The sequence below is a fragment of the Anser cygnoides genome, chromosome 9, assembly GCF_040182565.1.
Source record: "Anser cygnoides isolate HZ-2024a breed goose chromosome 9, Taihu_goose_T2T_genome, whole genome shotgun sequence".
Classification (NCBI taxonomy): Eukaryota; Metazoa; Chordata; class Aves; order Anseriformes; family Anatidae; genus Anser; species Anser cygnoides.
In genome coordinates, this window is record NC_089881.1 from 25,547,290 (window position 1) to 25,559,454 (window position 12,165).

Genomic DNA, 12,165 nt, shown 5'->3' on the forward strand with positions numbered 1-12,165 from the left:
AAAAAAGGCAAGGACAGCATTGAGCTGTTAAGTGAAATGCCACCTGCTCAGCGGATGCGATGACCAGGGGATTATAAATGCACGTTGGTCAAAGACTTTGCGAGGTTGGTCCCTAACCTTTGTGGATTTTTTCTAACCCGTGGGCAGCGATAACCCTGCGAACTCCAGGCACCTCCCCGAGTGCTTTCAATGCCTGAGAAGGGCAGGCCTTCCTCCGAACGTCCAGGGGCATCCTCCACGCTCTTGAGTACATGTGCCACCTTGTAACTCTCCCTAACCTATGGGGACAGAAAAATGTGCCTCCTCCCAGTCTGTTCTTCCCAACCGTTTCCTTCCTTATTGCTTCATGCAGGTATCTCCATTTCCCAAACCCAGCAGTCACCTTCTCCTCCTTCCCTTGCTTTCCCCCCTTTCTCTTTCTCCTGATCCCTCCACTGATTTTATCACCCTGCTCATATCCCCGGGGGTATAAAACACAGTAGCAGCAACCCCAAGTGGTGCACGTCGACTAGCACGAGTCGAATGCACAGCAGGGGAAATGCAGCTCCCTGCGCCGGCCCCTCCCAAACCTGCACAAGAGTTTTCCAAAGCAGGAACCTCCTTAGGTGTCGGCAGGAGAGATTGCCTCCCTCGGTGACCCTGCCACCCGTCTGTCCCCCGCTGCCGCAGCTGAGGAGGGGAGACTTTAATAAATGTCAGCATCTACAAAATCACCATTTACTCCTGGTTTTGGAGCCAGGGCTGTGAGTTATGGGGTGCCTTTGGGGATGGCCAAGAACAGGAGGAACTGAGCACGCAATATTTTTGGGCTGTAACTGTCTGTTCTTTTTGTAGGCCATTTCTCTTTGTCTCAGTTTAAAAAAAATAAATCAATTGTACGGCACATTGTGAATATCACAGCTTGCTTCTCAGTCCTCAAGGCCTTTAGAAGCCAAAGAGAACGAACTATTTAATGGGTCAAGACACACGAAGGGAATACGGAAGGTAGTGCTTCACGGGGCAAAACCTGCAGGAAAATGGCCAGTTCCCGGTGTCGGAGATGCAGTTCTGTGTCAATGGGAGAACTCGTGCCAGAGCGGGGGACACCCGAGGGTCTTTGGGGGTTTGTAAGATGTGACAGAAAAAAGAGGGCCCAGAGATCCCCTTGAGCGTGTAAGAAATGTAAAGGCTGTGAGACATCTTTCATCCTCATTCCACAGTCGGACGGACCCTGTTGAAACCTACCAGTACTTCTGAAAGACAAAATATTTCTCCCTCTCAGCAATGCTGTTTAGCAACCCAATTCTTCTTAAAGAAGGAATTCAGAGGGAAATTCTTTTTCTATTATTTTCTTTTGTTTTCTGTTAATGTTGGGTTTTGTTACATTTTTTGGATACCGTGTTGCAAGATGCCATTTATCCCCCAGACTTAGGGAAGGATTATGCCTTAAAGCCTGGCTCTTGCCTCGGGATGCCAGCTCCGTGATGGTTTTTGCAGATGCAATGAGGAAGGTTTGCGGAGCCGCGCTCCGCTGGGAGGCCGAGTTAGCAAGGGAAGAGGCAGTTGCAATTAACGCAGAGAAAGTTTGCCTATTTCACATGCATTCTTCTTGCTTTAAAGCATTATTTAGATGACCACGCTCTTCCAGAAGTGCTGTTAAATCATCCTGATTTTTTTTTTTCCTGCTAACCCTGAGCCAAGGAGGGAGAGAGCATTCCTGCGAACCCTACTCATCTGCCCACATACGCGTACGTGCCCTAACTGTGCGGCTGGTCCCAGAGCTAGGAAAACCAAGTTGCACTATTTTATTTTATTTTTTTTTAACAATAACCATTCAAGCAAGGACATAAGGCATCTGAAATTTTAGTAAATACAGTGTGCCTCTTGTTAGGAAAAGCTGGCTTTTAAGAGCTTCATTTCAACATAACCTCCTGTATCGACAGTTGGCTTCACAAGCTCTTGCACAAAAAAATTCAGTAAAACCACTTGATAGCCTGTGAGGGAATTGCAGTACATTCCAGATTCTGGAAGCTTACAAAGAAATTGCAGTAATCCCTGTGGGCTGCAGAAGAGACATTGTGCCCATGGGCAATGATTCGGGTAAAACTGAGGGGTTTTTATGAATTCCTCCTTAAAAAAGCAATTCACTCAGAATAGCCTACACCATATTAACTTCTGAATACATTTATCTTTTGCTAGCAGTGGTGATTATCTAGTGAACTGGAATATCCCAGCTATAATGCTCGCTTGAAAATTATAAAAAGTGGCATTCAGTAATGTGTCCTTTCCAGGTTTTCAACAAAACCAAATGTGATAATTAATGAAAGAGAGCAAATCCATATTCCCTTAGGTTAATTGCATTTATCTTCTTCTGCTTACCACCCACACGTTTCATTCTTTCAAGTTAAGAGGAGCTTATTATCATTGAGATCATTCATGATTGGGCTGAATTTTTGTGGATGGCTTTGTTTCATCAAATGGAAGATTTAATACTTTGTTTTTTTCTTACTTGAGTTCATCTTGCAAGAGTTTGGTTTTGGTTTTGGTTTTTTGTTTGTTTTCTATTTATTCGCTACCCAAACTACCTCAAGTTTGATGCAGTGTAGTTCTGCAAAGAAAGCGAGATACAATCAGTAGAAAATAATTCCAGCTTATGTCACGGAGGACTCTTACATCAATGGGTACTATTCAGGGTTGAATTGATTTTGCAGTTAGTCTCTCTTTCCTGAGATGGTTTAAGAAGCAATGGGCATTATAGCAAGTAATTATTCATTTTGAGTTTGGGTAATAGTTTTAGCCTTATTGGGTGTTCTTCAGGAAAAAAAAAATGTAATGACAAATATATAGTAGATAGTTTGAATCCTTCAACTCCTTTTTTTTTCAAGCTAGAGATATGTTATGCTCATGATATGTCAGCGTACCATTGCACAGAGTGATTTCAAACCCAGGGGAGATTGTGTGATCCCCTAGTTTGACCTTCTGTAAAACAACAGCTAAAGAATCCAGTCCAATAATGCTTATGTCAAAGATTTTTCTCTTTGATCTGTAACACTTTAGTATATGTTTCTAAAGATGTCTAAACCTGTTTTTTAACAGTCAAGTGAAGGAGAACCCATTTGTTGCTTAGGTAAATTAACCTCCTGTTAAAATGTGGCTTTATCTCTGGGCTGTCTCTAAGACCTGGATCACGTTAGGCCCTTCCCTGTTATGAGGAAAATCTCTGTGTAGATTTTATCATGTCACATCTTGATCTTTGCTTAAGAAATTAAAGAGAATGCACTTCATTAGTTTCCCATGATGCGAATATTCATATGTATGAAAGATCAGCCTTAAATCATTCTTGTATGACTTTTCTGAAGTCTTCTTAGTTTGTCTAGATTCATGCGAGGTGAAGAAATCAGAACTAGACGTAGGGTTCCAGCAATCCATCTGTGTATAAGGAATGTGCACGTACCAATTGGCGGTTGTTTGCATTTTTTGAATTATTCTAACTGTATTAAAAATGCAGGTATTTCGATGTGGTAAGCAATGGGGCCACCAGCGAGTGCATTTGGTTTTGGCTAGAGTTCAGAGGGAAGAGTAACTCTGCATTTCTGAGGCAGTGCGGGTTTGCTCTGGTGCCCCTTGCCAACAGAACCCTGCGCACTTACTCCTACTTTCCGCACACCATGGGTTCAGCCGCCGCAGTGGTGACTGAGTAAAATCCCACTAAGGACCAGGACAGGCTGCACCAGGATGCCTGGGGCTGGAGGACGAGGGCTGGTTCAGGCCGGGCTGAAGGGACGTGGTAGTGGCCTCATGCCTGCGGGGAGGTGATCGGGAAGGTGGAGCCAGGCTCTTCCAGGGGTGCAAGCGCAGGAGACAAGAGGTATAAACTGGAGCGAGAGATGTTCAGGCTGGCTATAAGGGAAAACTTTCCCACCGTGGGGATGATCGAGCATTGGAACAGCTTGCCTGGAGAGGCTGCTGAGATTTTCAAGTCCCAGATCAATAAATCCGTGAGCAACCTAGCCTGACCCCCGAGCTGACCTTGCTTTGAGCAGGAGGTGGGATGAGGCACCCCCTGAGCTCCCTTCCAGCTGAATTATTCTGTCATTCCGTGAAGCTAACCGCAATCAAAATAAGCAAAAGGACTTAGAAAAATATTGGAAAAGAGCTTCATTCTTATCTTTTGTGAATCTTTTTCTTCTAATCAGACCCTCAGACATACTGGCATCTGCTTCATTATGACAACTTTGGAAGCTGACAGCAGAATTCCCTGTGGACTTCTCTGTGGATGTACACAAAAAGTGCTCTGTTATCACTGGTTCCAGCCACTGAGTGCTTAAAGGCAGACCAGCATTTCTCTAGTAAATCCAGTTTTTGAAAGATTTTGGCCATAAATATCCAATTTGGGACAAAATTGCACATCAACTTCCTTTCTCATGTTGTTTTCCTGACCACCAGCCATCTCAGTATCTTCCAGTGCAGAAAACTTTGTGCTTTAAAGCTTCTTAGTTTGGCTTAGAACATGCTCCTACTGCACTGGAATTGGTATCAAAGCTGCTCCCATGGATCAGAAGCCAGGTAGGTGCACAAGACCCAGACATTGAGCAGTTGTCTTTTCATAGCAAAACTGTGTTTTGCTGTATCTAGATGTTTATACATCTGCCATCAAGGTCTGAGAGTTACTGTACACATTATGAATTCTTTATAGTTCTCATTTAGAAGTAAAACTCCTATCCTGTCTTATCTTTTGCTTTCTGTCTCACTGAGTTGGCTTTGTAGCAGCAGTTCTGACACTTTCTCTTGGGAGACGATATGGAACCGTGCCCTGTTTTTATCTCCTACATGCTACTGAGATAGTATTTCCTGATATCAAACTGCATATTCTAATGGTGGCAAAATATCCTCCACCAAGAGCCTGCACATGTGAATGGCAAATAACGGGAACGATGGAGGTACGAGCCTGTACGTCATTCAGTTAAAACCCAGCCCCAGCTCCATCATTTCCAGTGGGGTTCCTGTGCACATCCCCAGCAGCCAACTGGGCCGCTGTCAGCAAAGAGGTGTTGCAGTCACCTCATCCCTGCAAGCTGTAACTTCCTTGTGGCCAAGGAAGGCTTTAAATCCCCTCACCTTTTGACAACAACATGCATTTTCTTGATCCAATCACCAGGATTTTCACATCAGCTGAATATTGATCTCCAAACTGCCCCCGCCCCAACCACGCTTCTCTGGAAGGCTGAGCACAAAAGCTTGCCAGCTGAGGGAATTTCTTAAACAAAGGAAAACGTGTATCTGTAGTTGTTTTGAAAACAATATTTAACACAGTTGAAAAGTTCTTGTTAAGGGGCACACTGTAAGAGGTGGCTCCGTCCCACTGGAAGGCATGTTGTGAAATTGGTGCAGCCCCAAACCAGCTTCCCCGTAAATTTGTGCGGTTTTGCAGTGACAAAAAATTGCTCAGGGAGAAAATAAGCCTCTGTTTTACTTTGTCCCATGTCAGGTTGGGTGTTGTAATGTATTGGTGCTGGCATGAGAATACGCAGAGAAGAGCTGCCACATCGAGCTAGGGGTGCTGCGGGGAGCAGGGAAAATGACCTTTTTATCACAGAAATCACAGGCGTGCTTCCCCATCGCGGCTGCAACTTGGCCACCCCCATTTTCATTCAGTGTATCTCCTTCCAGAAAATTGCTGTCTACAGCGACAGAAATATTTGCAGTCTTTCAGGAGGAAATTGAAGTAGTACGCACTGAAGACCCCCAATGCCTGCAGTTCTGCCAACACAAACAGCGCTGGGGAAAGCATACATTCTTTATCTAACTGATGCATTGCATTTGCATTGTTTCCCACTACCAGAGCGGAGGTAGCGAAGAGAGCTGCGTGTCCAAAAAGCCGCAAAGCCTCTGAAGCCCCAGGTGAAGCCCTTCAGAGCAGCAGCAGCGCTGCCTGTGGTGGCTGCCCTTGGCCACCGCGCTCACCTCGTGTCCTCCCGAGGGCCTCGGTGTCACAGCGGCCCCTCGTGCTCTGGGCTCTGAAGGGCCACGCACAGATGACAGCAAAGGCTTTCGAGAAAAAGCTTTGCTGGATAAAGCTGAATTGCGAAGGTATGCGAGCACGGCCAGCCAGAGGATAACGAGCTATCTGACAGATGCTGGGAAGGACTCCAAGCCAAACATCACATCAAAACACATCCGTTCTCAGGCTGCTTACGCCTTGGACTGCTCTTCAGTCCATCTGATCCGTCCTGTCCTGTCTGTCTAAAAATAGAAGAGAAAGCGGAAAAGAAGAACCAACAGTGGCATTACAAAAGTTAAAAATTGCTTGCTCCGTGTGCGAGGGCAGCAGCTCGAGGCTGCTCTGAGGGCAGCGTTTTAAAGCCCAGGGTGATCCTCGTAGTTGCCGGGCCTTCCTTGTGCTGGAAGCTTCCTTCTTGGGGGCAAGGTCTGGGGACGTTCCTCTGGCTCCCGAAACTCCGCGCCCATGGGGCTGATGGTGGAGGTGGCCCCAGCTTTACAACCACACCCTGAACGAAGCGCAGGGCTTCCCAACATTCGTGCAGTGCTCTGAGTTCTCAAAGTAGTTTTAAACATAGCGATATTTTTGCAATAACGATTCTATGTGGTCTTTGCAAGGGAATCAACAGAAGAAAAACCTGTGGTGACAAACCTGAGCTATTTTTCTAAGGCAGGCTGAAGTCACTTCTCAGACCGCTGTGGGAGATGAACGGTCTGGATGGCGCTGAGCCGTCTGACTCGGGCAGAGCTACCCCTTCTTTCATCTGATGGGTGGCATTTACCTGCACGCGTGGCACAAGCGCTGCTTTGGCTATTGCCACCCAGTACAAGGAAAGCAGTGTTAGTGGTTGATGACACGCTAGTAGTTTATCTGTAAGTAAATTTTGCCACAAGACAGTAAAAACTTGGCCGTCCCAGCCGGTGACAGTGGAGGGCCCTGACTGCTCCTGTGGGGGCGGCACTGACCCCTGCGTGGGCTGAGCTGTGAGGCCCTGGCCTTTGTGGGCCGGTATCAAAACAAATCGTTTACTTTAAAAACATAAAAGCGACAGAAAACATCACAATCCCAACGGGTCAGTGCTGTGAGATTTACAGGGCAGAAGTACCCCTTGGTTTGCTGTAAGGGTTGGATTTTACCCAGTGGATCACTGACTTCAAATGACTTCAGAAATATCTCTGAAGAGAGAAGAGGGGGCTGGCGAAAATCGCCTCTGTCCTTACAAGTGAGGGAGCCTGGTCCTGATGGAGGGAAGGGGAGGATGAGGAGGGAAGGCCGTGCCGTTGGGACAAGGCCCTTCACCTCTTGCTGAGCAGAGTTCACGTTTCCAGGCTGGAGTTGTTTGTGAGCCCTAGGGCTGGCGGGGGCTCCCGTGGGACGGGCGCCTGGCCTGGCAGCCCGCACAGAAATCCCCAGCCTGGCTCTGAACTCCCTCCACGGGGCCACTGCTGCCAAAGGGGAGCGCAGTGTCAGCCCCGAGCTGTTCCTCTCCCTCAGACCCCAGAGCAGGAGCACAACGGCACCGAGCTCTGCAGTGGGGCACAAAGCTCCGAGACAGCACGAATGCTGACTTCTAATCGCACAAGGCTATAAATTATTATCGCAGGGCCGAGGAACAACTGGGAGGCGTTATGGTGGGGGAAGTATGCGATGGATAAAGGAATAATAGAAAAAGCGACAGGCAGAGCGGTCTGAGCCATCGGCTCCATCTGTCAGGCCTCCCAAGCAAAATCTGACCAAGGGCTGAGCGCTTGAGGTCGGGAGGAATGCAGGCTGGCGCTGACACAGCCACGCTGCAGAAACCTCTGCATCGCGGCAAAGCCTGGCTTTCCGCTGAGGCTGAGGGAGGAAAGAACTAACCCCTCGCTGTGTGTTCACCTCCGCAGTGGTAAATCAGGACGGCCAGCCTCTGATGGAAGGCAAGCTCAAAGAGAAGCAAGTCCGCTGGAAGTTTATCAAAAGGTGGAAAACTCGCTACTTCACCCTGGCTGGCAACCAGCTGCTCTTCCGGAAAGGAAAATCCGTAAGTCAGAAGAACGTCAGTTTGATCCCTTTGTTTCCCTCCTCCGCATCACCATTTCCCAGAGGTTTTCACCACTCAGCTTTTTCCATGGGCTCTGTACACCACACGGCTGACTTCAGCCAAGCGTTCGCTCACAGGGTCTGTTTATGCTTTTCTCTCTGGATCAGGAGCGTGAGACTCTGGAGAGGACTCAGCGTTAGGCTGGCAGTGCTGCTCTTCAGGGTAATGGGGATGCAGCCCTCACGTCTCGGTGCTTTACACCCCCCCTGCCCGAGCATCATCCCCGCTGCCTCCAGGCACCCGGCACCACCTCCCAGGTTTTCCAAAGCTCCCACTCCATGAGTGCATCCCATCCTGACAGGACTCCAGTGGGCTAAGCTCTAGTTGTCAGTCTTGGCTAGCGGTTCATATTTCATTAGATAAAGTTTCAATAAATTCTGCTTAGGTGCATCTGTTTTCCCACTTGCTGAGTGTATGGCATGTGGTGCAGCCACAGCCAACGCGCCGAAAGGGAGCGGTGATTCCTGGGTCCCCAGCGCCACAGGATCTGCAGTGCTCGGGGTGAGATAGTTGTGTTCAGCATGGCTGGGAAGTCAGGCCCGTCCAAGCATCTCGGGGCAGTCTCCAAAATGAAACAACAGTTCACTTTTTTTTTAAAAGCCTTGCTTGCTTTTGTACGTTAGTAACTGTTCTTGAGATGATGGCGTTATAACTGGTGTTATTTGTACAGGAGGTGCAGGTTTGCTTAAAGCAAGGTGATGCTGAAGTGCTCTTCTCCGAGAGGAACCAAGTTTGTTCTTTCACTTCTACCCTCATCTAAATTCAGGGTAACTCTGCTGAAATTTCTGCAAAATTGTTTGAAATTTCCACCAATATGACTCAACGACAAGTTTGTTCTGGGCGTAGAAGAGAAGGTAATTGAATCCAGTCCTCAATAGTTATTACTTGTCACTTATTAGAAACTAACTTTCTTCAGCTGTTCACAATGAAAATTATCAAACATTGGGCAAAATAGTCCTTTTATTTTTGTTGCAATAGTGTTCTCTTAGATAAACCAAAAATAGCAGCATCTTCCAGTTAAAACCAAGCCTTAATATTTCTGGTAAACAGTATATTTTTTTACAGAAACCTAGCAAAGCTCTTTAAGCTTCTGAAATGGCTTCCTGAGTCCCTTCTTCCAAGAAACACATCAGGGCATCCAGCCTAGGAGAAACAAGTGCCTTTCATGGGGCAGTACGACCCTCTTGAGAGCAAGTACTTCATAAAACGGCCTTTTCTTTACTTTCTAGCGACTTTTTCTGGTGTTTGGTTGAGATCTTGAAGACGGTTCAATCCATACAAGTGTTCCAGCTTCAGTTCAGTACTGGCTGATGTTTCCTTCTTAAGGTGTCAGAATAATTGTCACTTTTCTAGCAAGCTGATTGGCTTAAAGAAATGGATTTAATGGAGCGGATTTAATTAGCTCTGCAAACAAGCCAAGCAAAAGCCACGTCAGAACACCTTGATTACTCCTGGGATGCGATTAGCATGTAGCAGTCGCCTCCTTGCATTTGCATTCTCGGCGCTCTCCTTGTTAACGTGAGGAGCGTTCAGCGTTTTGGTGGCAGATGAAGCTGGCAGGTTAGGTTGTCAAACAGCAGATTTTGCTTAATAGCAGAGTCTATATAGGTTAACTGACCTTTTTTTTAGCTGGCAAACTCCAATTTTCTTTGCTTTTTCTAAAGTTGAACAAAAATATCTGGCTCCTCCGAGTAGCAGGCTGGCATCCAGCCCCCGGGGACAGTAGCGGGTTGTTGTGCCTGGGCAATCAGTCTTTCAAATTGCTGCGTTATATCCTGTTACTTCTGCATTATTATTATTTTTTTAAATTACAGACTTGAGTCCTGTTGTTAACCATTGCTTGGGCTACAGCCTGCGAACCCCGTGAGCCCTCCACCTTGCCTTGTGTGCATGCTCAGAGCTGACTGCTGCAGACACCAAGAGAAAGGGTTTGCCTTGCAGTGGGGCTGGAGCTAGGGCACTGCACAGAAGTGGTTCAGACAATAAAAGTGCAAAATAAGATTTTCAAATCCCACTCTGTTGAGCGTGCCCTGACAGCAGGCGAAGGAGACAGCCAGGCTCCTTGCGCTCCTCCGCAGCTGCGAGGGAGCGCGTCCCAGGCTGGGCTCAGCGGTTTCTCACGCCCTGATCCTGCATCTTTGCACCCTTGTGGGGTGAAGCAGTTTGCCTCTCAGTGCCGGGGAAGTCTGGTCAACGTCAGACAGGGAGTAGGCAACGAAGTGCTGGTGCTGGGCCAGAGAGCAGCAGAAGGGAAGGTGCCATCAGCAGCGGGGAGGCAGCGGAGGCACTGAAAGCGCTGCAGTCGCGAGCGCTGATGCGCCCAGGCGGCTTGAGGTGTTGCCGGTGAATGGTTCTGTATCAAAAAGGAAAGGTTTCTGCCCAGCCACATCTGGTGCTCGTTGCGGTGCCCGAAGCAGCACAGGGCTCGCCTGGCTGAGCGTGACAGCTCTGCCCCTTCATCTCTGGCGTCGCTGAGCAGGGACAGGCGCCGCGTGGGTGTTTGGACTTTTCACGCTGCTCGCTTGAAAACACAAACCAAGCACAGAGCAAGTATTGTGAGATAGCCAGCTGGCTGTGCCTGCCTCTTCCCGGAGTCCCACTACAAACCTTCCCTTCGCAGAAGTAACCAGAAGGACAACATTTGCTCTGCGTAAGCGATTGTATGGCCAGTGGGTGAAGGGGCAGAATTAGAAAACCAAAATAGAAGAGGTCTGAAATGAGTCCAGACTCCTGGAAAACAGTGGTAAACTCCTTCCACAGAAATGTGCCTAGGGTACATTCTCAACTTTCTTTAGCAACTTGAGGTCAAGCTCTGTGTGTCCATGACATAACATGAAGGGAGCAGACTGGTTTTGCTAGGCAGGCATCTATGTCTGAAGGGCTGCTCACGGGGTGCGAAGTTCTCTTGGTACATGGGGAATTGATGCTGCTTGCCTGCATGGTAGGAGCAGAAAGGTTTTGGAAAACCTGCCTTACTCCTCTCGGTAAAAAGCATAGGAAGCTCAACAGGAGAAACCTAAACGGTCTTGACAAATCAGAGCCCTGTGTTTAAACTTCTCATCTGGAAACCACAATTCGTATCTGTTTGATGAGCTCACAAATCTCCTGCAGGAAACGTCTGTGACTTTGCGTAACCATCTCTTACACTCCCTGCATCACATCCCCACTCTTACCACGACGCCAAGATTTCACAGATGTACTACTTTGTACAGTTTCAAATCACATTACAACTGAGCTGTGCCACGTTCCCCGCTCCCCACTGAAAAATGCCCTGACTTCCCTCATATTCCTGGGCCAGACACAAAGTATTTGTTCTGTTGTTACAACCAGTACAAGGAGTTGCTGCTTCCCTTTCCTGGGGAGAGTCTGAGAAGGGGGACAGCTTATCACTCCTTAACAGACAGAGCTGTCTCCCGTTTCTCACGGAAATACTGCTGGATCAACGCACAGGATGGTGGAAGCTGTACCGCATGAACGTGGTTTTGTTTGTCTTCCCCGCCCTGTGTTTCAGAAAGACGACCCCGACGACTGCCCCATCGAGCTCAGCAAGGTGCAGAGCGTTAAAGTGGTGGCGAAGAAGCGCCGGGACCGCAGCCTGCCCCGGGCCTTCGAAATCTTCACCGACAGCAAGACCTACGTCTTCAAGGCCAAGGACGAGAAGAACGCGGAGGAGTGGCTTCAGTGCATCAACGTCGCCGTCGCGCAGGCGAAAGAAAGGGAGAGCAGAGAGGCCACCACCTACCTGTAGGGCTGCTGGCACCTCCAAAACGGGGCAGCTGCCTGCAGACTGCTCGAGGGGAATGTCCCCGGCCCCGGGCAGCTGCTGGGACGTGGGAAGCTGGGGGGAGGCTGTTGGCAGGGGCCAGGGAGGCCGTGGGGCAGCGCGGCAGCTTTAACTCTACCGGGGGACCCAGCGCTGCGCCGTGTGCTGGTGTAGGCGTAGCTTGCACATCCGCAAGTGAAATGCAGGTTTTTCTTCAGCCTGATTGCCTCAAGGCCAGGAGACGTGGTCAGAAACAGCCCGGCCCTGGCCCCCCAGCTCCTGAGAGATGAGGTCTCCGTGGCTTTGGACACTGCCGAGAGCATTCGAGCATGTATGGGCTTC

At 48.5% G+C, this 12,165-nt stretch overlaps 1 protein-coding gene across 9 annotated transcripts in view; it reads left to right on the forward strand.

Moving 5' to 3' along the window:
* VEPH1 (ventricular zone expressed PH domain containing 1) overlaps positions 1-11,951 on the forward strand; it is an 88,628-nt gene extending 76,677 nt beyond the window's left edge. For 7 of the 9 annotated variants that reach the window (XM_048059416.2, XM_048059414.2, XM_048059415.2 and 4 more), the window contains 2 exons: positions 7,864-8,000; positions 11,572-11,951. In XM_048059416.2, coding sequence (XP_047915373.2) covers positions 7,864-8,000; positions 11,572-11,808 — 374 coding nt within the window. In that variant the 3' untranslated portion in view covers positions 11,809-11,951. Of the gene's footprint in view, positions 1-7,863; positions 8,001-9,874; positions 11,532-11,571 lie in introns of those variants that run through there. The other 2 variants (XM_067002726.1, XM_067002727.1) reach the window with 2 other exon arrangements.
* Positions 11,952-12,165: the final 214 nt, after the last annotated feature.